Source organism: Callithrix jacchus, chromosome 9 (assembly GCF_049354715.1).
Source record: "Callithrix jacchus isolate 240 chromosome 9, calJac240_pri, whole genome shotgun sequence".
In the NCBI taxonomy this organism is placed as follows: domain Eukaryota; kingdom Metazoa; phylum Chordata; class Mammalia; order Primates; family Cebidae; genus Callithrix; species Callithrix jacchus.
In genome coordinates, this window is record NC_133510.1 from 20,528,431 (window position 1) to 20,554,542 (window position 26,112).

Sequence of the window (26,112 nt, forward strand, 5' to 3'; positions counted from 1 at the left end):
ACAAACCAAACCTAAAATTGTAATAGAAAATAATTAATAGAAACCATTTGTAAATGTTTCCTTTTGTTGCTACTGCTTTTGGCATATTTGTCATGAACTCTTTGCCCATGCCTATGTCCTGAATGGTATTTCCTAGGTTGTCTTCTGGGGTTTTTATAGTTTTGGGTTTTACATTTAAGTTTCTAATCCATCTAGAGTTAATTTTGTATATGGTGTAAAGAATGGGTCCAATTTCAATCTTCTACATGTGGCTAGCCAGTTATCCCAGCACAATTTATTGAATAGGAAATCCTTTCCCCATTGCTTATTTTTGTCAGGTCTGTTGAAGATCAGATAGTTGTAGGTGTGCAGTCTGATTTCTGGGTTCTCTATTCTGTTCCATTGTTCTATGTGTCCGTTTTTGTACTAGTACCATGATGTTTTGGTTATTGTAGCTCTGTAGCATAGTTTGAAGTAAGGTAGCTATTATTAAAAAGTCAAAAAATTGGCTGGGCATGGTGGCTCATGCCTGTAATCCCAGCACTTTGGAAGACTGAGGCAGGCAGATCACGAGGTCAGGAGTTTGAAACCAGCCTGGCCAACATGGTGAAACCATGTCTCTACTAAAAATACAAAAATTAACTGGGTGTGTTGGCACACGCCTGTAATCCCAGCTACTCAAGAGGCTGAGGCAGGTGAATTGCTTGAACCTGGGAAACAGAGGTTACAGTAAGCCAAGATCCCACCACTGCACTCCAGCCTGGGCAACAGAGCAAGACCTCATCTCAAAAAAATAAAAAATAACATGCTGGCAAGATTGTAAAGAAAAAAGAATGCTTGGACACTGTTGATGGGAGTGTAAATTAGCTCAGCCATTGCAGAAGGCAGTGTGGTGATTCTCAAAGAGCTAAAGACAGAAATACCATTCAACCCAGCAATCTCTTTACTGGGTGTATACCAAAGGAAAACAAATTATTCTATTATACAGACACATGCACGTGTATGTTCATTGTAGAACTATTCACAATTGCAAAGACATGAAATCAACCTAAATGCCCCTCAATCATAGACTGGATGACGAAAACGTGGTGCATATACATCATAGAATACTATGCAGCCATAAAAACTGAGATCATTTTCTTTGCAAGGACGTGGATGGAGCTGGAGGCCATTATCCTTAGCAAAATAACATAAGAACAGATAACCACATACCACATGTTCTTACATTTAAGTGGAAACTAAATGATGAGAACACATGGACACAAAGAGGGAACAACTCACACTGAGGCCTTTTGGAGGGTGGAGAGTGGGAGGAGGGAGAAGATCAGGAAAAAGTAACCAGTGGGTACTAGGCTTAGTGCCTAAGTAATGAAATAATCTGTAAAATAAACCCACATGACACAACTTTACTGATATAACAAACCTGCACTAGTACCCCCAAACTTAAAATGAATGTTAAAAAATAGAAAAAAAAAATAATAAAATCAGAGCAGAAATAAATAACATTGTAATTTAAAAATACAAAAAAATCAAAGAAACAAAAATTTGGTTTTTTGAAAAGTTAAACAAAATTGACAAAACTTTATCAAAGCTAAGAAAAAAAGAGAATATCTAAATAAACATAATCAGAAATGAAAAATTACAAGTGATGCTGCAGAAATTCAAAGGATCATTAGTGGCTACTATAAGCAACTATATGCCAATAAATTGGGAAATCTAGAAGAAATGGACAAATTCTAGACACGTTGAACCTGGTTCAATATTGTACCAGGAAAACAAAAATTCCAAACCTGAACAGACCAATAACAAATAATGAGATCAAAGCTGTAATATAAAGTCTTCCAGTAAAGGAAAACCTGGGACCCAATGGTTTCACTGCTGATTTCTACTGAACATATAAAGAAAAACTAATACCATCCTACTTAAACTTCTCCAAAAATAGAGAAGGGAATACTTCCAAACTCATTCTATGAGGCCAATATTACCCTGATGTTAAAACTAGACAAAGACACGTGAAAAAAAAAAAGAAAAGAAGACTATAGGCCAATATCTCTGATGAATATTGGCACAAAATATTTGCAAAATATTAGCAAACAATTCAAAAATACATTGGAAAGGTCACTCATCATGACCAAGTCGATTTATCCTTGGGATGCAAAGATTGTTCAACATATGCAAATCAATCAATATGAAACATCATATCAACAGAATAAAGGATGAAAACCATGTGATCATTTCAATTGGTGCTGAAAAAGGATTCAGTCAAGTTCAACATCTATTCATAATTTTAAACCTCTCAAAAAAACTAGGCATAGAAGAAAACATATCTTAACATAATAAAAGCCATATACAACAAACCCACAGCTAATATCACACTGAACAGGGAAAAACTGAAAGCCTTTCCTCTAAGCTCTGAAACATGACAAAGATGCCCATTTTCACCACAGTCATTCAATGTACTACTGAAAGTCCTAGCTAGAGCAATCAGACAAGAAAAAGAAATAAAAGCTTCCAAATTGGAATGGATGAAGTTCAAATCATCCTTGTTTGCAGATGACATAATCTTATATTGAGAAAAACCTAAAGACTCCACACACAAAAAAAAACTATTAGAACTGATAAATTCAGTGAAGTTGCAGGATGGAAAATCAACATACAAAAATCAGTAGCATTTCTGTATGCCAATAGTGAACAATCTGAAAAGAAATTTTTTAAAGTAACCCCATTTACAATAGCCACAAATAAAATTAAATGCCTAGGAATTAAGCAAAGCAGAAAAAACAATCTCTATAATGAAAACTATAAAACAATGATGAAAAACATTGAAGAGGACACCAAGAAATGACAAGATATTCCATGTTCATGGATTGAAAGAATTAATATTATTAAAATGTCCACATTACCCAAAGCAATATACTGGCATAAAAACAGACACATAGACCAATGAACCAGAAAAGAGAACCCAGAAACAAATCCATACACCCACAGTGAACTCATTTTTGACAAAGGTGCCAAGAACATACACAGGGGAAAAGACAGTCTCTTCAATAAATGGGGCTGGGAAAACTGAATATTTATATGCAGAAGAATGAAAGTAGGTCCATATCTCTCACCATATGCCAAAACAAAATGAAAATGGATTAAAGACTTAAATCTAAGGCCTCAAATTATGAAACTATTTTGAGAAAAAATGGGGGAAATATCTAGGACACTGGCCTGGGCAAAGATTTCTTCAGCAATATCCCACAAGCACAGGCATCCAATGCTAACATTGACAAATGGAATAACATCAAGTTTAAAAGCTTCTGCACAGCAAAAGATATAATCAACGAAGTGAAGAGACAACCCACGAAATGGAATAAAATGTTTGCAAACCACTCATCTGACTAGGAATTAATAACCAGAATATCTGAGGAACTTAAACCACTCTATAGGTAAAAATAATCCAACCAAAAAATGGGCAAAAGATTGGAATAGACATTTCTCAAAAGAAAACATACAATGGCAAACAGCCATGTGACAAGATGCTCAACATCACTGGTTATTAGAGAAATGCAAATCAAAACTACAGTAAGATATCATCTCACTCCAGTTAAAATGGCTTATATCCAAAAGATAGGCAATAACAAATGCTGGAGAGGATGTGGAGAAAGGGAACCCTCGTCCACTGTTGGTGGGAATGTAGATTAGTACAACCACTATGGAGAACAACAAAACAAAACACTAAAAATTGAGCTACTTATGATTCAGCAATCCCACTGCTGGGTGTACACCCGGAAGAAAGGGACTCAGTGTATCAGAGAGAGATCTGACTCTTGCTTGTTGCAGCACCATTCACACAGCCAAGATACGGAAGCAACCTGAGTGTCCGTCAACAGATGAACAGATAAAGAAAATGTAGTCCATACACACAATACGGTACTATTCAGCTGTAATAAGAAAGAAGGAGGTTCTGTCACTTGCAACAACATGGATGGAACTGGAGATCATTATGTAAAGTGAAACAAGCCAGGCACAGAAAGAAAAACACTGTATTTCTCACTTATATTTGAAATTTAAAAATCAAAACAATTTAACTCATGGACATAAAGAGTGGAAGGATCGTTACAAGGTAGTTGGGGGAGATGGGGATGGTTAGGGTACAAGAGTAATAGTTACAAACAATGAATAACACAGATAAGACCTACTATTTGATGGCCCAATAGGATGACTATAGTTAAGAATAATTTAATTTTGCGTTTTAAAATAACTAAAAGGATATACTTGGATTGTTTGTAACACAAATGATAAATGCTTGAGGGATGGATACCCCATTCTCCATGACTCGATTATTATTCATTGCGTGCCTGTATCAAAACATCACATGTATGCCCTAAATATATACACTTATACTCACAAAAAAATTAAAATTAAATTACTTTTAATTCAGGTTGTCCATTTGACCTAAACAAGCATGGGAAGTTGTCAGGGGCAGACAAGTGGCATCACTGCTGAAGCATGAAGCCAGCATTTTTACAGACACACGAAAGTTGGTCAGAACTAGCACTGGTTTGAGGATTTGTTTTTTCTTTTTCTTGCTTTTTTAACAGAGACAAGATTTCACTATGTTGCCTGGTCTGGCCTCAAACTCTTGGGCTCAAGCGATCTGCCTGCCTCAGCCTCCCAAAGTGCTGGAATTGCAGGTGTGAGCCACTGTGACTGGCTGGGTTTGAGAATTTCAGTGATAAGATGATAAAAACCTGACTATTTGTCTTAGATTAGACTATATCTCAGCACACACTCAGGCCATCATGTCAGCTGCTCAGTACAGAAGCAGGTTGGCTGCCCACACATCTGCATTCCCTGAGCATGTTGCCACTCCTGTTTCTGCTGTCTTTGGCCTTCTAGAAAGTTGTCTTCTCCAAGGTTGGTTTATCCCAGGAGATACTTGGAAAGTACCCAGAGTCCTCAAGTGAAATAGGGACATCGATTCAATCCCAGCTTGGCCGCTTCCCACCATACCTCCCAGATTATAAAGGCTGTATCAGGAGTATCCCCTCCAGAAGTCCCATTGCCTCCATCCTTGGTCCCGTCACTTGGAAACATGAGACCGTATCCACCTTGAGTCAATTCCAGAATCCTAGAACAAGGGGTCCTTCTAACTTTCCATTTTCCATTTCTACTTTGTCCCATAAAGTGAAAGGAAATGTAGCCACCCTTAGGCTAAGTTCCACATTCTCTCCTCCATAGATGAGCATTCCACCATCCAGAGACCCGATCTCTCCCAGGAAGAGCCTGTTAGCAGCGAAGATGCCCATGATTGAAGGACTCCTACAGAGCACACAGCAAGAGTCACTAATCTCTCCACAAGGAACGGAGGTGAGGGGTGGGATGCTCAATGATTATTTGGGCTTCAGAACTCTATCTAAGTCTGTTCTTATCATGAAGGCCTTCCCTAAACCCTCAGGCTGGACTAAGTGCATGTAGCTTTCCCTGGCCCACTGTGTTATCATAACCCTTCTCAAAATACATTGAAATTACATCTTTTTCATCTAGATATCCTTACTTCATAGCCTGCTAATGTTTGAAATGGCCCAAATGCTTTCCAAAATTTTAAATTTGGGGACATTTTCATTTTAAAATGACTAAAAGAATTTTAAATTTTGGAAAGAATTTGGGCCAAGCATTAGCAGGCTATGAAGGCTTGATTAGCAAGCTATGAAGGCTTGATTTTTGCCTGAAAGTCTCTAAATAGCCCAGTGTGTCTGTGATTTCTTAACCGGGATAACTCATTGGGGTTTTTTCCCTCTATCCCTTGTCCTTTACCTCAACCCCTCCCTTCCTCACCCCAATTACTAGCACCAAAGATAAACAAAATCCATGCAGTTCATCCCCGCCTTCCCAGGTGCTACCCACGTTCCCTGAACCTGCTCAGACTTAGTTCACTGGGGCAGTGACATCATGCAGATCAATCCAGGCTTGGGGCAGTGCATCGTAGCAGCACCAGAGTTCCCAGTTAAACCCATCAACTGCCAGTTGATACTTATCCAGTTCAAAGGTGTCAAAATGAATGTTGTCAAACACAGGAGACACAGTCATGGTCTGGTCTTCCTGAATCCGTGCCAAGATTGGCTCTGCCCTAGAAGAAGAGTGTGCAGCAAGCTGCTCCAAGCACCTTGCCCTAACATTGAGCACCTCCTCCATTTAGGCTGTGCTAAGTTGTGAGTAGAACTCTGCAGAGTCCAGAGAATCTCTGTACCTTTTGAGGTAGCCGAGGCTGCTAGCAGCCAACCCGTGTCAAGAACAGGTTTGAAATTAGTACCCAAGGAGCACCCCCAGGCCATTGTGAAGCAGGATTATCAGTATTTATATTACTCCTTGAATTTATGTTATCTCTTGGTTCTCCCTGTTTCCAAAATGATGCTTCTTTCCTGTCTGATTCTTCACATTTTTTAAAGAACATAGCTCTCTTGATCATATCATGTCATTTCAGGGCTGGGGAAAAATCTTTAAAATAAACAAAGGCTAATCTCTTCATCTTTACAGTTAAAGATACAATGTCTAGTTAAGTGAAGTGACTTATTAAAATTCACAAAGTATTTGACAGTCAGAGTTATGATCCAACTGTCGATACTCTCCACCATGCTGCTTCTCTTAGCCAAGCAAAATGCGTGCATAAAAGCATGCTCTTTTGGAGTTCCCCTTTGTTTAAGGTCTGGTGCTGACTTTCCCTATGTCCACAGTATTCTGTCTTGTGTTTAATACATGCCCAAGATCTCCTGTCTGCCCTTCCCAGAAGAATCAGCCTCCTTGAGCCTTATCATCCAACATTGACTTCAATGTGAGCGTCCAAGATGGCGACCACATCTGCTGTGGCAGCTTCCCAGCCACTGTTACGGGCTTGAGCAAGACCTTCCCTCTCAGGGTGCTGTATTATTTTCAGTGGTCCTGGACACTTCTGGTTATAAAGTTTAATTTTCTCATCCAAGTGTACCTTTTGTTCTCCTGTCAACCAAGTGCACACCTATAGAAATCTGAGTGCAATAATCAGTTTGATGCAGAAGGTTTATACTACTCTATAATAGTGGCTGGACTATCTCCAGCATAAAATGGGCAATTCTAAGAGTCAACTAGAATAGTAGTAGTTCCTCTGTGCCTGCCTCTCTTCTCGCTTTCACCTGAAGTGTACTGTGATCATTCCTAATTTCCTTGCCCTCACAGTTAACCTATCTTAGAATGATAATACTGCTTACTACCTGTTAGGCACTGTCACAGGTGCTTCTTAACATTGAGAGGTTCTTGAGAGAATGAGTAGGACAGACCTAGCCTAACTAAGGTACAGAGGCTGATGGAAAACACTGCAGGAAGGCCTGAAACATCTTCATAACTAAACTCTCAAGACTTTCTGGAAAATCCATAAATGACTAAAATTGTTTTGTTTTAGATATTTCCAGTTGATCTACTTAAGGACCAACTGGGACAGAATGCACAAATTAATCTCTTTGCCAGCTTCTAGCTAGTGAGTTGAGCTCAAAAATTATGCAAACAAGATTCACTATTCCTGGACTGTTTACAGGTGGTTTTCTTTTCTCTCTTCCCTCTCTTTTTTTTTTTTTTTTTTTTCATTCTTACAAACGTTTATTTTCCTTCAAATTTATTGTGTTTTTCTGTAATGATGTGAAAAGTCTTCATTTCCCTTTTCCCCAGTGGTGAGGTTCAAAAAGCCAGATCTTAACCAGAAACTAATCTTCATCTCTTCAATGTCTTGTATGTTGATTTAGTTTCATATGTATTTATATTAGTTTTCCTCAGGGATTTATACATCGATATATATATATATATATGTGTGTGTATATATATATATTCCTACACAGATATATACAAGCTTTTTATCCTCATCTTACCACTTGACAATACAACTTTAAGTATGTTTTACACAGCTGTTCCTTGGTCAAGGTCATTTGCAAGAGCAAGTCGGTTTCTGAAGAAATCTTGTTTGGTGGGTGAAGGATCCATTGAGAGATTCTCATTAGTTTTTTCCCTGTATTCTGATCCACTGGACCTAAAATTTCTTTTTAAAGAGCTTGCGGAAGGAGCTGCGAAAGCCCCCTTTCTGGTCTTGCCTGGGATTTTGATCGCTGAAAGATGTTTGTTCACTTTCTCTTTCTTCTTTGGGACAGAATCTGGTAGTATCTTCTAAATGCATCTCCCTCCTTACTTCCAAATAGGTCTGTTTTTCGCTTTGGGACCTCTGTTGGGGGGGGAAAGTCCGGGGCGCGCCGCGGGCGGCAACAGCTGCAGCGGCCGGGCCGTGCGGCTGTGCAGCGCGCTCGGCCTTGATGGGCGCGCGGCCGCCGCTACTGCTGCGCGTGCTGTAGAGGCGCGGGGCCACGCCGTCGGCGGGCGGCGCACGCGGGAACTCCTTGAGCGAGCGGCTCAGCGGCTTGGCCTTGCCGTGCGCCTGCGCCTGCGCCGCGGCCGCCTCCAGCTTGTAGGCGCCGCTGCTGCCCGCGGGCGACGTGGCGCTCTTGGGTAGCGGCTGCAGCGGGTGCTCCGGCCGCTCGGCCTCCATGGCGAAGCTGACGGGCCGCAGGAAGCAGATGTCCAGGCTGGACTCGGAGGAGGCGGGCGAGCAGTTCTCGAAGAGGGCCGGGGCCTGGAACGGCTCCTCGTCGTAGGGCGCAGGCAGCGCGAAGATCTCGCCGCCGTACTCGAACTCCTCGTAGGCCGCCGGCACGAAGCCGCGGGCATCGGGCAGGAGCTCGGCCGGGGCACGCAGGGAGCGCTCCACGTTGCCCAGCGGTTCGGCCGGAGAGGGGTCGAAGTCCATCTCCGGGATGGCCTGCAGGGGCCCGGCCAACGCCTTCACGTCCTGCTCGGCCGCGCAGAACTGCGTGGGCGCCAGGAGGCTCTCGGGCCGCTCGTGCTTCCTGCCCTCCAGCTCCCAGTCACTGGGCTTCCCGGGCTGCATGCTCTCCATCAGGCTTTGCTGCTGTTGGCTTTTCTTCACTGGGGGCATCAGATGTGTGACGGTAGGGCCAGAACTGGGAGCAGAAGGGTAGGGTTGCAGCATCTCTTCTGAGTGGATCCCAGTGTCACGGACAGCCTCAGGACCTGCAGTGGGGGAAGCATCTTGCCCGGCATTGGCACACTGGGAAGCCAGCCCTTTGTACAGCTTCGCCATGGATGACTTCTTGAGCTTTTTCCGTTTCTGAATAAGCAAATCTTCATTGCATTGAAACAGCAGGGTGTAGTGTGAGATAAATACTCGGAGGCGCTGGACGCACACCAGGAGTAGATAATAGTCAGGGTGCTCCTGCTCTGTGAACTTCAGGACATTCTGCAGATGTATCAGATATTCCGGGATGCGCTGGACTATGTGGAAAAACAACGTGTAGATGTCAGATTTAATCTCTTCATCACCCTCTTTCAGGACTACAACATGAACCAATGAGATGCACTCAGGCAGGTCCCTCAGGTAGGCAACGTAATAATCCAAGAAATTATTCTCATCATTTGTTAACTTAAGGAATAAATCTCCAAGGACGCCTTGGCGTGGCCACTTCAGGACCCTTTCCTGCAGTGCGTGAAGCAGATCCAGGTGCTGCTGGACAAGGTACCGTAAAGAGCCAGGGAAGAGGCTTCTCTCTTTGGAATTCCTCTTTCCATCAGACCCCTGGAATGTGGCTTTTATCTTCAAGATCAGAGAGATGTTAATGACATATTTTCTTTCAGATTCAAGCAATTCCAGGGCCACAGTCTGTCTTTTAGCAGCTAAGGAGGTTTCACATAAAACGTTTTCCAAGGAGCTGTGTCTACCCTGGCTGGCCTCCTTGAGTTTATCCGGGTGGTCTTTGGTGACGTATTCTTCACCCCATTCTTTACCATCCTTAGGCTGCCTCCACATGCCAGATGGGAGATGGCCTTTGGGCTGGATCTCAGCCGAGAGGCAAGACTTGAGGTTTTCTTCTGCTTCTGGAGTTGTTGGGTTCACTCCAGGACCCATCATTGCCTTCACATTACTGTCTCCTACATGAACAGATCTGGAATCTTGGGCTTGTTGACCAGGATGGTCTCGATCTCTTGACCTCGTGATCCACCCGCCTCGGCCTCCCAAAGTGCTGGGATTACAGGTGTGAGCCACCGCGCCCGGCCGTTCATGTCCTTTTTCATAGGCCTGAGAAGGCAAAAGGTTGGTAAAGTCTTCGCTTGGAAGAACAGGCTCAGGGATATTGATTGAACGAAAAGGACTTCCTTGTGCTTGTGCAGGCCCGGCCTGTGAGCTGTGTTCTTCTTTCTGAGTTTTCTTGGCTTTAACTTTCCGAGATTCTCTTCGCTTCTCCTGTTGAAGCTGTTCGATTTTCTGTTGCATTTCTTCTTGTTTGGAAGTGATGGCTTGGATCATTGACATGGCATTGCTCAGCTCTTCCTTGAAATAGTTTAATGAATTCTTCATCTCAGTAACTTTTTCTTCCATGGAACATCTGCAGCTCTTAACCTTTTCTTCCAAAGCATATTCTCCATGTTGAATTCTTGACAGTTCTTGCATTGCTTCTGTGAAACCAGTTTTGAGTTCAGAGGCTAGGGCCTGCAACTGGTAAATCTGCGTGGAAGGATTATTCACCGGCATATGTTCATTCTCTCCTTGCTTTGTTTTGGTTTTTTCCATAGTGCCGGTTACTTCTCTTCTCCCACTTATTCTTCAACATTGCATCCTCATCGTCCTGGCTTAGGCCACTTCCTCCCTGCACCTCGTGCCCTGTCTCCACTGGGAGACATCATATCATTTTTTTTGAAGTCTTCTTCCTGATTTCTCTAGAAGTTCAATCAGAAGAGTTCTTCCCTCTCTTTTAATAAAGCTTTTCTATGGCTTTGCTCCTTGGCTCAGCCTACTGCTGACTTCCTCACATGTAAGAAAAAAACCTGAATGCAAATCACTGAGCAGTATGACCCTGAGTTACTCATTGATAAAAATCGATTAATTTAATTCTGAAAGAATCTCATGTGGTAGACACTACAATATTCCCACTGTGCAGATGAAGAAACTGAGGCACAAAGAGTTTTAAAAACTTTTCTGAGTCACATATCTAGTGAGTGGCATGTCCTGGACATGAGCCTATGCTGTCTTTAGCCACCAGGACACATTGTGTCAAGAACTCTGTGAGTACCTGGTTGGATTGATCAAGTCCTCCCTCCATCTCTTCTCTCTGCATAGAATCCCATAGCCAAGGAATGAGATTCTTGCTGGCCCCTCTCTCAAAAGAAGAGCGTATTTGTGAGACCTACACTGACTATGGCACCCACGTGACTGTGGCAGTAAAACTTGACCCATTTTAGATCTGCTGCACTCAAGAATGATTATCTCAATTATTAAAGGTGCTAAACAGAGCCAGAAGCTAAACAGGCTGTTTGCTTCCTCTGGGAGTAAGCTGGGGTAGCCAAGGTGGCCAGTCTGTATACCTACCCAGGCACTATTTTTGCTCAGTAATCCACAGGAGGTGCCCCTGAACCCGAATATCTAGATTCTAATTTGATCACTACATTATTCTGTGTCACTTCCCATTAGATGTGTTTGTTTTCTCAACTTAAGAAAAAAGTACCATGGTGGGCATGGTGGCTCATGCCTGTAATTCCAGCACTTTGGGAGGCCAAGGTGGAGGATTGCCAGAGCCCAGGAGATCGAGACCAGCCTGGGCAACAGAGTAAAACTCTGACTCTTTTTTAGAAAAAAAAAAAAAAAAAAAAAAAAAAAAAAAAGGTGTATATATATAAACTCAACAAAAGTACCAGATATTCAGGATCCTTCCAACTCCAAATTTTTATGACTGTAGATTCTGAGTCACCTCCTGAGAAATAATGCCTATCGTATAGCGCAAAAATTAAGGATGCCTCAACAGGTCTTCTGAAGACAACCTATGCTCCTTCCCAGCTTTGCCCTCCTGCTGGTCTCTTCCCCAAACCTGTTATTTCAAGCTGGTCAGCTCAGGGGGCTTCTGGATTCCTCATTTTTGTTCACACCGTTCTTTCTGCATTCCCTAGTTATCCACCCCAACCCAGTTTCTGAGTTGTCCTTCATTTACTCTGCTGTCTCAAGCCCTATGAAGCCTTCAAGTCCCAATGCAAGCCCATCTCCTCCAGGAAGCCTCCTTAGATCATCACGCCCCCCTCTCTGTGCTTTCTGATGCTCACTGACAGTTCACCGGGTTTGTCACATTATTCTCCACACATTGACATGTCTTTCCACAGATGGTCTTGCCTCATTAATTAACATGGAAACTTCTTGAACTCTCTGACATCCTTTTCCCTGCCTAGTGCCGGCACATGGTAGAAACTCAACATGTAGTTGTTGATTGTGTCATTTTCCTAAAATCAGGGAGAAAATACAGCATTCCACCTACCTTGATCTAATTTCTAAAAAGCTTAGATCTCACCGAACATGTGAGTGGCATTTAACATTTGAGTGATGTGAATAAAGCTTAACATCTAGGGAAAGACAGAAAACAGGCAAAGCTCTGGCACCAGGTTGTGGCATTTCAAAAGTGCTACAAATAATACCGAGATAGGCCATAGGCGAGGAGCAGAATACTAGCTAGCATGTAATGGGAACAGGCTCTCTCCTGAGCCCTTTACGCACATGATTTAATCCCAAAACTGGCCCTACCAGGTAGACACCATTATTTCCTGATGTTACAAGTGCAGAAACTGAGGTTTGAAGTGGTTGAATCAGTTGCCCCCACATTCACATGCATAGTGAGTTTCTCTTTTGACATGCATAGTAGAGAGTTCCATTTATTTTCCTGTTTAACATAAAACAGATATTCGAGTTGTGCCTGGTGTAGGCCCAATTTGGCTGGTGTTTCTGTGGTTAATGAGAAAGACTCTCTAATTCCTGTCCCTGTAACACCAGAGAATGGCTGACAGTCCCCTCTTCTGTGACCATCCAAACAAATCATCTCTGTGGAAAACAAAAATTGGCTTCAGACCCAAAGAATGTGTTACGATGGAGTGTAATTTAGAACAATAAGAAAGCTTTCTTTCTTTCTTTTTTTTGGAGATGGGGTTTTACCATGTTGGCCAGGCTGGTCTTGAACTCCTGACCTCGTGATCCATCCATCTCGGCCTCCCAAAGTGCTGGGATTACAGGCGTGAGCCACCGTGCCCAGCATTGGTTTTTCTTTATGTGTCCACCCTGTGTTTCTAATCTTGGATTTTTTTTATTTTATCGTTCCACAGGAAAAAGTCCTAAATTGAGTCATATCTATACCCCATGGAACACAGAGGTATAAGCTGATTGATTTTTTTCCACAGAATAAGATATCTTTCACAGTATTCCAGCTCAACCCTTGAGTTTGCCTCATGAAGACCCTGAGTCCCAAAGAGGTGAGGGGACTTGCCTAAGGTTGTCTCTGCCAGGGAGCAGAGCCAGTGTCTTCAGAAGCCCAGGGCAGAGGTCTTTCTAATCAAGCTCCTATTTTTGGCTTGGAAAACCAGGTATGCAACTTGCTAACAGTCTCCATGCCCAGAAATGAATGAAGCCTGTCTCTTTTCTCTGGTTTTCAGTGGAATTTTACTCCAAGAATTGTACCTTCTTATTTTTTGTTTAGTTCCATTGGAAGTACAAGAGAGGAAGGTATGCAAAGGATGAAGGTAAGTATTTTTAGTGTGGAAGTCTAAAAAGGAAGGTTAAGCAATCATTTTGTTTGTTCTCTCTCCTGAGAGACAGGTTGAAAGTACAATAACCTATCTTGTACTTACGGATCCCCAGAGAAGGAACATATTCTGCCTCCAAGGAGCTGCCATTTCATAGCACTCATAGTCAGAAAACTTTTCCTTACTGCTAGCCCGAACCTCTACTTTAAGTTTTCGTAACTTAATTCTGCTCTCTTTTATTTGTTGCACAAAATCAATAAAACTAAGAGCCAACACTTGGTGAGAGGCTACCACGTGCTAAATGCTAAATGCTTTACATAATTTATATTTTTGGGTTTTGTTTTTGTTTTTGTTTTGAGACAGAGTCTTGCTCTGTCACCAAGGCTGGAGTGCAATGGCACACTCAAGGCTCACTACGACCTCTGCCTCTTGGATTAAAGCGATTCTTCTGCCTCAGCCTCCCGAGTAGCTGGGATTACAGGTGCATAGCACCACGCCTGGCTAATTTTTATATTTTTAGTAGGGACAGGGTTTTACCATGTTGGTCAGACTGGTCTCAAACCTTGTGATCCACCAGCCTGAGCCTCCCAAAGTGCTGGATTACAGGTGTGAGCCACTGCGCCCAGCCCATAATTCATGTATTATAATAGAAACATAGTGGGTAGAACTAGGGCTCAGGACTCTGAAGTTCACGGTCAAATCTCAATTCTGTCACTTACCAGCAGCGGGATATTGAAAAAGTTCCTTCATTAGTTCATGCCTTAGTTTTGTGCATCTGTATAATGGGTCAAAAAGTGGTTCCTTCCTCATAGGGTGGTTGTAATGATTAAAATAGTTAATACATATAAGGTGCTTAGAACAAGCAATGTTAGCTACCATGATGATCTCATTTAATTCTCACTATAGTTCATAAAACAGTCATTATCAACATTTCATATTTAGTGTATAAGAAAGCCAGAGCATGAAGACGTTGAGTTACCCAAGGACATAACACTTATAAAGGAGAAGCCTGGATTATGAACTCAGAAAATGAGGACTCAGGTCCACTGTCTTCCACATCTCTTCCTTGGGTGTGCTAGACTCAGGGCAGGGGGCACCCTGTGGGCAAGAGCTGTTACCATTTTGAAGAGTCAGCACCCAAAGCTCTCTTTTCTTCAGGCTTAGTGATCCAGGAAGAGTGGTCTATTCCTCAGAAAGAGCAACTCCAGGTCCCTTCCTGGCATCTAGGGTCCTCCTCTAGACTCTGTTTCACCCCACAGTCTCCTTCATGGTGACTTTGAGGTGTGCAGGTAGATTTGGAGACACACAGTCCTGGCCTAACCCCCAGTTCTGCCACTGGCTTGCAGTCCAGTTTAAGCACAGTGTGTGATCTCTCAAAGTCTTAGTTTCCTCATCTGTGTAATTGAGATAATTATCCTCTGTCTTGACTTGTGAAGATTAAATGTGGCTAGCACAAATAGACCCTCAACTAATAATCTTCTTGTTTTCCCTACAAGAGAAACCCAGGGTGTCCTAAACTCTAAGCCAAACCTCTTTCCAGCCAAGCACAGATAACAAGTGATGATTTTTACAATTATTCTTTATCATGTTGCTCACCATTTGAGCTGAAATCATCTACCAAGATTATTTCCTTCAACAATCGAGATGGTGTCCCGTTGATAATACTGGTGATGGCTCGTTGTATAACAGACAGAGCTACTCTTTGGGGATTTTCATATTTCTTTGTTTTAATTGATAAATAATAATTTTGTATATTTATGGGGTACAGTGTGATGTTTTGATATATGTGTCCATTGAGGAAAGACAAAATCAAGTTAACCAACATATCTGTCATCTCACCAACTTCTTTTTTTGGCAAGAAGAATGTTAAAAATCTATTACTTAGTAATTTCAAACTGTGTAACTGCGGTCACCATGCAGTTTTAGAGCATTAACACTTACTCCTCTGGTCTAACTAAGATTACAGCCTTTGCTCAGCCTCTCTCCTTTCTTCATTCCTTCTCTTCCACTTCCCAGCCTCAGAAACCACCTTTTTCCTATTTAAACGAGAATGACTTTTTTAGATTATTTTCAGGACATTTTCTTCCAGGCTTCTTCCTTGTGCTTGTTTTTGTTGTTGTTTGTTTGTGTTGTATTCTAACACACTCGCAGTTTTAAATTCTGTTTCTTTAACAATTAACAGTGGACCTTTGCCAGTTCACATTTTTTCGTGTTGCCACATAATTGTCGGTAAGTGAACATTTCACATCTCCCAGCCCTCCTTTTTCTAACAGGCAAAACAGGGTATATTCTTGTTTAATGCACATGCACAGCACTGGACTTTTGGTGCGTTTAACATTTTTCCCACTCCCAACACCTGAGCCAATAAATGGCCATCTTGAACCAGCATCCGCTTGGTTAGTGAGGAGCTGCTTTGTTTCATGGACACATTCTTATGTTTCTTTTGCAGGTACCGAGTTTTGGCAATTGGGGATGAAAAAGATCAAACCAGGAAAGAGGATGAACTTAACAGGCAAGTGCTGGTATGTAGAGTCGCTTTTCCTCAGCTACTTAACTTGGTGGCTGACAACCTGGTGCACTGGGCCTGTTACTCTAGGGCCAAATCTACCCCACTACAAAACCAGTCAGTCCAATCCAATGGGCAGACAGTTTTCCTGGCACACAGTCATGCCCATTCTATACGTTGTCTACGCTGCTTTTATGTGAGAACATCAGAGGTGAGTACAGTTGACCTTTGAACAATTTGGGGGTTAGAGGATGCCGACCCCCTGTACAGTCAAAAATCCACATAGAACTTTTTTTTTTCCTTCTGAGACAGAGTCTGTTTCTGTCACCCAGGCTGGAGTGCAGTGGGGCCAGGCTGGTGTTGAACTCCTAGCCTCAAGTGATCTACCCACCTCAGCCTTTCAACATGCTGGAATTACAGGTGTAAGCCACCACTCCTGGCCCTATGTATAACTTTTGACTCCCTAAAATTTAACCACTGATCGCCTACTATTGACCAAAGCCTAGCAATAACAAACAGTTGATTAATATAAGGTGTAAAGCCACCATGCCTGGCCCCACATAGAACTTCTGACTCCCTAGAACCTAACCACTGATAGTCTACTGTTGACCAAAAACCTTGTCAATAACAAACAGTTGATAAATACATATTTTGTATATGTACTATATACTGTGCTCTCTATATACTTTATAATAAAATAAGCTAGAGAAAAGGAACTTGAAAAAATAAGGGGCCAGGCGAGGTAGCTCACACCTGTAATCCCAACACTTGGGGAGGCTGTAGTGGGCGGATCATCTGAGGTCTGGAGTTTGAGACCAGCCTGGCCAACATGGTGAAACCCTTGCCTACAAATATTAGCCCAGTGTAGCGGGAAACTGTAATCTCAGCTGGTCGGGAAGCTGAGGCAGGAGAATCGCTTGATCCTGGGAGGTGGCAGTTGCCGTGAGCTAAGATCAAGCCATTGTACTCCAGCCTGAATGACTTGAATCAAACTCTCTCTCTCAAAAAAAAAAAATAATAAGGAAGAGAAAATCTAATTATGTTTCACTAAGTGGAAGTAAATCATCTTAAAGGTCTTCCTTGTTGTCTTTATTTTGAGTAGGCTGAAGGGATAGGAAGAGAAGGGGTTGGTCTTGCTGCTTCCAGACTGGCAGAGGTGAAAGAAAGTCCATATATAAGCAGAATCCGCACAGTTGAGACCACATTGCAGAAGGGTCAGCTCTAGTTGCGACAGATTCTATAGAGCCCACCACGACTAAAACATGTATTATTGGACCCTTTAGAGGAAAACTCTCTCACCCCCTGGCCTGAAGTATCACTGGCCAAGCCTAAAGGTAGGTTGAGGAAAGGATTCAAACTCCCAACCCATGAGCCTTCCAAGCAAAACTGTTCCAAAAGCTCAGGTTTTGTTTTTCCATCTTGGATAATCAACAGTCACTTTGATTTTAGCTCTGTATTTCAGTGAGAAACCTTTTTTCTTGGAGAAAAACTTGTTTAGAATTAGAGGGAAAGAAACGAGAAGTACTAACCATGTTTGTTAGTTCTCATGTAAACTCATTCCAGGTAGGTCACCCCTTATCCACTAAATAGAAACTCTTCTCCTGCAAAAATGTGACCTGTTAGTAAAGCCTAGAAACCGTCATTTATCGTGTTTTCTTTTGTGAATAGTTTTGGTGGTTGTGTCCCTTTTGTGAGATTCAAGTTTTCTTCCCTGAGAACTGCATCCACCCGACATGAGCAGTGCTCGTGGCCTCATGGTGCCCCGCCTTCCCCTCTCTTTCAGTGTGGGTGACATCCACTTTCTGGTGTTCCAGAACCTGATCTGGAGCACGCTGGCCCTCTCGGACAGTCAGATGAAGTCTTACCAGTCATTCCAGGTGGGTACCCGCTGCTCGGCAGCACAGTGGGGACATGGGCCCTTCCCAGGCTGGGCTCATGAGGTGCTGGCCCCTGCTGGTCTCCACCATGGGCTAGCAGGGGCTGATTCCCCCAACATGCCAGCCCACACATCTTTTGACTTTATTTTTTTATCATTGTTTATATTTTTATTTCTTTGTATTTATTGTGTATGTTTATGGCATATCAAGCTAGAGGATTTGATATTTGTATACATTGCAGAATAATCACCACAGTCAAGCTGATTAGCACATCCATCACCCAACATAGCATCTTGCGATCTCTCCTCCTGGCACATTTCAGGTGTAGAGCATCAAACTGTCACCTGTCATTACCCAGCTGTGAGTCTCCAGGGCTCAGCATCTTATAGAACTGAAGCTTTGCAACCCTTGGCCACCTTTTCCTCATCTTTCTCTTTAGTCTTTAAAGCATGGGAACGGGATCCAGTGACCTCCACAATCCTTCCAAGAGCTGAAGTTGTTAAGTCTAATGTTTAAGACAGAAAATGAAGCAGGAGAGGAAATGAGGCGTGGCAAAAGAAATGAGAGAGTAATTGAGCTTTTCAGATCATCACCTGTGAATGCCAAGATATTCTGGTCATGGTAGATCACTGGGTGGGAAAGCTGCCTTTCCTGTGGACACTGAGTCATCTGTCTCCCAAGGACACAGGTCCCTGAGGCTGCTCTAGTGTGGCTGAAGGCAGATGACAGTGAGGAAGGGAAATGGTATCACACCCCCAGTGGAGCATAGGAAGTCAGTGCTCTTACTACTCTTTTACAAATGTGGACACTCGAGGTTCAGAGAAGTTAAATCATACGCCTGAGATCGCACAGCTAAGTCATCACCAAGGACCCCAACAGAGAGGTGCTGAGGGGCCCCAGCCAGTGCTACCCAGGGCCTCATACTCCCCACAAGTCACCGCAAAAGTGAATTCTAAGAAGGACCTGTTCATTTTGCATTTCATCTCTAAGCCTAAAAATCTGCTTCTTGCTTACATTAACAAGTCAACTTGATTGGGAATATGAGGGGAAAAAAAATAAGAAAACAAAGGGACTTTTCTGTTCCCACTGATGAGTTTGGATGGTTGAGGACCCGATGGTTACAGTGCCTGGGAGTCCACAGAGAGATCTTGTAGCATGTGGAGCCCAAGCCCCGCCATCAGAGACTCCAGTTAGGAGCAGCAGAGTAGGGCCCTGACAAGAGTGTGCCACCACCCCCAGTCCTGAAGGGGCCCATGGGCCAGCCTTGCAGAAACAGCAGTGTCAACCCTGCGGGGGACCGCATGTGCTTGTTGCATTCCCAGGCACGTGCTTGTTACTTTGGCCACAGTGGGGCAGGGAGGACGGGGGGAAATGGAAATGGTTCAGGAAAATGCCCTGCTTCAGAGCAGCACCCTGGCCCTAGCCTTAGCTGTGGCCAGGCCTCGGTACACCCAAGACTGAGTGTGCCTGTGATCTCTCCTGTTTCAGTCATCACCTGGAGGGTCTCTGTGCCTCCTGCAGGGACACGTGGGACCATCAATCAGAGAAACCCAAGAAATGTCCTCCATATGCTTGCCATGCCTCATGTTTTATTTCCTCATGCCTGTTTTTCACATTCGGCCAAGGATACACATTTTGAAGTGAAAGGTCAGTATCAGTGCCATGCACCCCTCTGCCACCCCAGCATTTTGCAGATGAAGAAAGCAAAGTTCTGTCTGAGCCTGAACTTGAGAGAAAATCATACATGGTATCAGGTAGAAGTTCCAAATAAACAGTCCACAGACCACATTCTGTTGGTCTCACACTTGTTTAAAAGGTAAAAAACAATTTTGTTTTCAAATTAACTTCCAACATTGCACATAGGAGTCCAAATTTCTGACTTCTGGCTTTGGGGTGGGCCTTCCAGCTCTTCTGCTCATTAGGGGCTCAGAGCTGGCGGGGACTTTGGGGATTTTTTTATTGCATTTTAGGTTTGGGGATACATGTGAAGAACATGCAAGATTGTTGCATAGGTACACACCTGGCAGTATGATTTGCTGCCTTCCTCCCCATCACCTATATCTGGCATTTCTCCCCATGCTCTCTCTCCGCAACTCCCCACCCCCTACTGTCCCTCCCCTGTTTCCCCCTGACAGACCCCAGTGTGTAGTGCTCCCCTCCCTGTGTCCGTGTGTTCACATTGTTCAACACCCACCTATGAGTGAGAACATGTGGTGTTTGATTTTCTGTTCTTGTGTCAGTTTGCTGAGAATGATGGTTTCCAGGTTCATCCATGTCCCTACAAAGGACACAAACTCATTGATTTTTAAGGCTGCATACTATTCCATGGTGTATATATGCCACATTTTCCCTGTCCAGTCTATCATCGATGGGCATTTGGGTTGGTTCCAGGTCTTTGCTATTGTAAACAGTGCTGCAATGAACATTTGTGTACATGTGTCCTTATAGTAGAATGATTTGTAATCCTTTGGATATATACCCAGTAATGGGATTGCTGGGTCAAATGGAATTTCTATTTCTAGGTCCTTGAGGAATCGCCACACTGTCTTCCACAATGGTTGAACTAATTTACACTCCCAACAGCAGTGTAAAAGTATTCCTATTTCTCCACATCCTCTCCAGCATCTGCTGTCTCCAGATTTTTTCATGATCGCCATTCTAACTGGCGTGAGATGGTATCTCAATGTGGTTTTGATTTGCATCTCTCTGATGACCAGTGATGATGAGCATTTTTTCATATGTTTGTTGGCCTCATATATGTCTTGTTTTGTAAAGTGTCTGTTCACATCCTTTGCCCACTTTTGAATGGGCTTATTTGTTTTTTTCTTGAAAATCTGTTTTAGTTCTTTGTAGATTCTGGATATCAGCCCTTTGTCAGATAGGTAGATTGCAAAAATTTTTTCCCATTCTGTTGGTTGCCGATTCACTCTAATGACTGTTTCTTTTGCTGTGCAGAAGCTGTGGAGTTTGATTAGGTCCCATTTGTCTATTTTGGCTTTTGTTGCCAATGCTTTTGGTGTTTTAGTCATAAAGTCCTTGCCTATGCCTATGTCCCGAATGGTTTTGCCTAGGTTTTCTTCTACGGTTTTTATGGTGGTAGGTCTTAAGTTTAATTCTTTAATCTATCTGGAGTTAATTTTAGTGTAAGGTGTCAGGAAGGCATCCAGTTTCTGCTTTTTACACATGCTAGCCAGTTTTCCCAACAGCATTTATTAAACAGGGACTCCTTTCCCCATTGCTTGTTTTTGTCAGATGTCAAAAATCAGATGGTTGTAGATGTGTGGTGTTGCCTCTGAGGCCTCTGTTCTGTTCCATTGGTCTATATCTCTGTTTTGGTATGAGTACCATGCCGTTTTGATTACTGTAGCCTCATAGTATAATTTGAAGTCCAGTAGTGTGATGCTTCCCATTTTGTTCTTTTTGCTTAGAATTGACTTGACTATGCGAGAGGGATCTTTTTCACTGTACCCCACCTCCAAACCAGAAAGCCCAGTCCCATGGTAAAAGCCAAGCCCCCTGCCTTCCAGTAAGGCCTGTCCCCAGTTATTATCCCACTGCTTTTTCCTTCTCCAGTTCCATCTCCAGGTGACATCTGGGCTCTGATGTGTAATACTGAAGGCCTAGTTACTCTCAGACCTCGACCCCCAGGGGCGTGGAAAGTCACCTGAGAAAGCCCACCTGGCCTGCAAGGCCTTCCTCCCCCAGCAGGAAGCAGGACACTTCTTTAGTGACTTCTTCAGTGGCTCCTGAGTGAGGACTGGAAGGCCAATAACAATGTCAGAGCCTCATAGGGGACCCCATGAGGCCCCTGAGGATCTCAAGGTTCTGGGAAGCCAGTGGAAGGCTGTAGAATGGCTCACTGTGCCTGTGACAGCCCAGCCTCTTGGAAATATGAGTGGGCAAACCACACCCCCCAACTCCCCACACATGGCCTGAGCACTCCTATCCCATTGTATGAGAATACACCCATTCACTAATTACATTCAAATGGAAGAGAAGAACAGAGCCAGAGAAGGCTTGTCACAAGGACTGAGATGCAGCTTCTCTCCAGTGCTCAGGAAAAGGATGATGCTATAATGGCCACTCCCAGCTTCTGCCGTCCACCACATGGAGAGTGTTTCCCCATAAGGCCTAATGGTCCGCATGTCCAGGACTGACGCACGGCTGCTGTCTAGAGGAAGCAGAGTTGTGCAGGCTTCAGTCAGGCAAGCTCTGGGGAACACCTGAGTGCTGCCCCAGAGCCCCAGCTGACCACCAAGCTGGTCCCCGGTCCCCTTGTGTCTGTCTGCTGAAAGGAAGGTGCAGTGGTGAGGTTGCTCTTCTCTCCTCAGTTCCACTCGGCCGGTCAGGGTATGTGGATGCAGAGGCTGTGACCGATGCTTTACAGAGGAAGTGAATGACTGGGAGGCCCAGGCTGGCATGTGGCGTGTGGTAGTGTGTATGTGTATGGGGGGGGCTAAGGAAGTCTGCAATCCCATGTCTCAGACCATCACGTCACCCTTCCACAGACCACAAAAGACAGGGAACTGACGAGACTGGGTTTATTCCCTCCAAAGCCCATTTCTTTTGGATACAAAGACAGAGGAATCAGCACAGAATCAACTGGTTGACCGTGCTGTCCCTTGGCCTCCCACCCGGCCATCAGTACTTCGGGTTGGCTCTACCTTCTAGTGTATCGAGTTCGTGCCACCCGCCCTGGCCCATCTAGTCCATGCCACCGCTGTTTCTCACCATCGTTCCCAGCTGACTGGTCTCCCTCCTTCCACACATCACCTCCTGCTAACCCCTGACCATTCTCCACAGCAGCCAAAATCATCCTTTGATGCCTAAGTCAGACAACACATTCCTGCCCTGCCTGAAACCCCCTGAGGACTTCCCTCTGCAGATGAAAAGGACAAGCAACCAGCAGTTTCCGAGTATCCAGCATCTGCCAGCTTCTGAAAGTGCTCCTACAGGACTGTCTCCTTAAAAGCACCGGCCAAGAAAAATCCCTGTCATGGTCTGAGGATTTTAGGTACTGCCCAAGAACCCTGAGTGCTTGTCCTTTTCAGAAGCTTGGAGGAATAGAGACTCTGCTGACCGCACAGTATTTTGAGCTGCTCTTCCACTAGGTGGGACCCAGATCCACAAGACTTAGCAGGCTGAGCCATGAAGTCACCATGGCATGTCCAACAGAGCCACCTTCTTCTGCCTAGGCACTGGGTAGCAGCAGCAAGAGTTGAATCGAGGCCAGGCGTGGTGGCTCATGCCTGTAATCTCAGCACTTTGGGAGGCTGAGGCAGGATGATAGTGTGGGTCCAGGAGTTCGAGACCAGCCTGGGCAACATGGCAAAACTACATCTCTACAAAAAATACAACAATTAATCAGACATAGTGCCTGTAGTCCCAGCTACCCAGGAGGCTGAAGCAGGAGGATTGCTTGAGCCAGGAGGTCGAGGCTGCAGTGAGCTATGATGTTGTCCCTGTACTCCAGCCTGGGCAACAAAGTGAGACCCTAGCTCAAAAAAAAAAAAAAAAGAGTTGAATCTGTGTTCTCCTGGGACTTCTAAACAAGAAGTAAGCAGATGAGATCATTTCAGGTAGCTGCTATGGAGAAATTTAAACAGGATAATACAAGGCAGTTGACCACAGAGGAGAATGGAGAAGAATTTGTTATTTGAGGGGAAGTATTTGGCCTAAGACTTGAATGTTGAGGAATCAGCCCTGCAAAGATTTAGGGGAGTGGCAGGGCAAAGGGCCGAGGTAGGATGCCTGGGCATTTCCAAGACATGTAAGAAGGCCCAGGAGGCTGGAGGGCAGTGAGTAAGGGGTGGTGTTGCAGGAGGCGAGGCCAGAGTGGCAGGCAGGTGGGCCCCACTCACCGTGCTCCCTGTCCTTGGAAAGGACTGGTTGTTGTCGCATCTGCAGAGGGAAGTCCTCAGGGGGTTTCAGGCAGGGCAGGAATGTGTTGTCCGACTTAGGCATCAAAGGATGATTTTGGCTTCTGTGGAGAATGGTCAGGGGTTAGCAGGAGGTGATGTGTGGAAGGAGGGAGACCAGTCAGCTGGGAATGATGGTGAGAAACAGCGGTGGCATGGACTAGATAGGCCAGGGCGGGTGGCACGAACTCGATGCACTAGAAGGTAGAGCCAACCCGAAGTACTGATGGCTGGGTGGGAGGCCAAGGGACACCAGGGTCAACCAGTTGATTCTGTGCTGATTCCTCTGTCTTTGTATCCAAAATAAATGGGCTTTGGAGGGAATAAACCCAGTCTCGTCAGTTCCCTGTCCTTTGTGGTCTGTGGAAGTGTGATGTGATGGTCTGAGACATGGGATTGCAGACTTCCTTAGCCCCCCCATACACATACACACTACCACACGCCACATGCCAGCCTGGGCCTCCCCCAGTCTGTCACTTCCTCTGTAAAGCATCGGTCACAGCCTCTGCATCCACATACCCTGACCGGCCGGAGAACCGTACTCACCCTCGCCACGCTGTCTTGCAGACTTTCCGCCTCTACTTTACTTTTGTTTCTCTCATCAAGTGGTGTGAAATCCGTTTTGCATTTAATAAGTAGCCAGGCTGGAAGTCCACCCTCTTGGTCGGGCTTAGCCTCAGTCCCTCTTCCACGTAGCCCCAGGACCCAGGAAGCCTCCCAGGCCCATTTGCAGCACCAGCAGCTGGTGCAGGGTTGGGGTGCAGAGGTGCATTCAGACAGGCCTCCTCCTGGAGTGTTCTTGCAATGTGGCTTCGTGTGGCAGCAGGTGTGGTATCATCAGCCTCCTGACCACATGCAGAGGAAACCCCTGAGAATATTCCCACGCTGCCACCTTGATGGTTTCCCCTTCACGCCATTCTCCTTGCCTACCCTCCGGTCAGCACGGGACTGTAGTCAGATGCTCAGAAGCAACACCGAGAATCTCCTTTCGGTTCTTCGATCCCATCCCTGCCCTGTGATGGTAGACACCTTCTCCTCCCTAAACCCTCACCCCGAATGACCCTTTGGCCTCTGGGAAGTAGATTTCGCAGCAGAAGATACATGTCTGAGTCCAACAAGGCCATTTGTCACAGAGCCACTGCTCTGACTGCATGTCCCCATCTGAACCGAGGGTAGTGGTCAGCAAACAAGGAAGGCCCCTTGGGTCCCTCCCTCTAACCCTGGTAGCAGGATCATGGAATGCTTCTCACTGGACAGAGCCAGGGAAGTGACTCACCAGGCTAATGACATTGTGACAGCGAGCTTAAGCACACATGTCCTCTCCTTTCTATATGAGACCAGGGCTGGCTTTGTGCAGAGACTGTTACAGAAAGCGTGTTCACCATCCCTAGTTCAGCAGCTGTGTACTGTGAGCGCTGGTGGGGTGAGCCTGCCAGCGCCCTCCTGGAGTGCCGCGTAAGGCCACATTAAGTTAGATGAGACAGGACTCTTCCTGGAAGATGCTCAGGCAGGCAGGGAAAAGAGACACACACTCCGCCAGCTGGGAACGCAGCGCCTTCATTTGGGATGGGAAAGAGAGCTTTAGGGGAGAAGTGGGGCGTTTCACGTCATTCTCACCACAATGATTTGGTATGCTCATAGCCTGTCCACATGAAGTCTTCCCATGGCCACCTCTCAGGCCCTTCCTTTTTGTCTGTGTAGGATTTCTACGTGGTGGTTACCAAGCACCATCTGTACGGATTCATTCCAGTTTTTGGACAGAATGCGGGCTGCCAGCAAGTTGGACCGGCCTGATCGTTTCTCTTTCAAAGACCAGGATAATAACAAGCCCACGAATGACATGGTGGCCTTTTCAGTGGACGGCCCTGGGGGAAATTGTGTGGCTGTCCTGACCGTCTTCTCTCTGAGCCTTATTTCCGTGGACATCAGGATCCTGGAGCAGATCATCATGGTAGACAACTCAATGGTGGAGAATGAGGTCATCAAAAGGTAAGAGCCCGGCGTCCACGACTTTGGGTCTGGACATGTGCTAGGCATTGGCCAGACACAGGCGAGCAGGGGTCAGCAGTACCTTCTGGGAGCTTGCAGGATGGGCTTTGCAGATGAGTGACAGGATTACAGTCCAGTCCAAGGCATCCTCTGCTGGTGCCTCCCAGGTGCTATGGGAATCCACCAAAGAGAAGGACGCAGCACAGCGGGACAG

General features: G+C 44.8%; 1 protein-coding gene and 1 pseudogene across 51 annotated transcripts in view; one reads left to right on the forward strand and one right to left on the reverse strand.

Annotated features, from left to right (window-relative positions):
- LOC128928144 (general transcription factor 3C polypeptide 1) overlaps positions 1-26,112 on the forward strand; it is a 150,012-nt gene that overhangs the window by 6,803 nt on the left and 117,097 nt on the right. For 43 of the 50 annotated variants that reach the window (XM_078338600.1, XM_078338599.1, XM_078338603.1 and 40 more), the window contains exons 2-6: positions 5,209-5,337; positions 16,058-16,130; positions 17,898-17,991; positions 19,480-19,638; positions 25,611-25,898. Coding sequence is in view for 10 of the 50 variants with exons in the window: in XM_078338630.1 (XP_078194756.1) it covers positions 25,672-25,898 (227 nt within the window). In the remaining 40 variants the exon portion in view is untranslated. Of the gene's footprint in view, positions 1-5,208; positions 5,338-8,432; positions 13,450-13,562; positions 13,606-16,057; positions 16,131-17,897; positions 17,992-19,479; positions 19,639-25,610; positions 25,899-26,112 lie in introns of those variants that run through there. The other 7 variants (XM_078338638.1, XM_078338636.1, XM_078338639.1 and 4 more) reach the window with 5 other exon arrangements.
- On the reverse strand, positions 7,543-11,715 carry LOC118144103 (rho guanine nucleotide exchange factor 33 pseudogene; annotated as a pseudogene). The gene has a single exon (XR_013522629.1). The product of XR_013522629.1 is annotated as a rho guanine nucleotide exchange factor 33 pseudogene (transcript).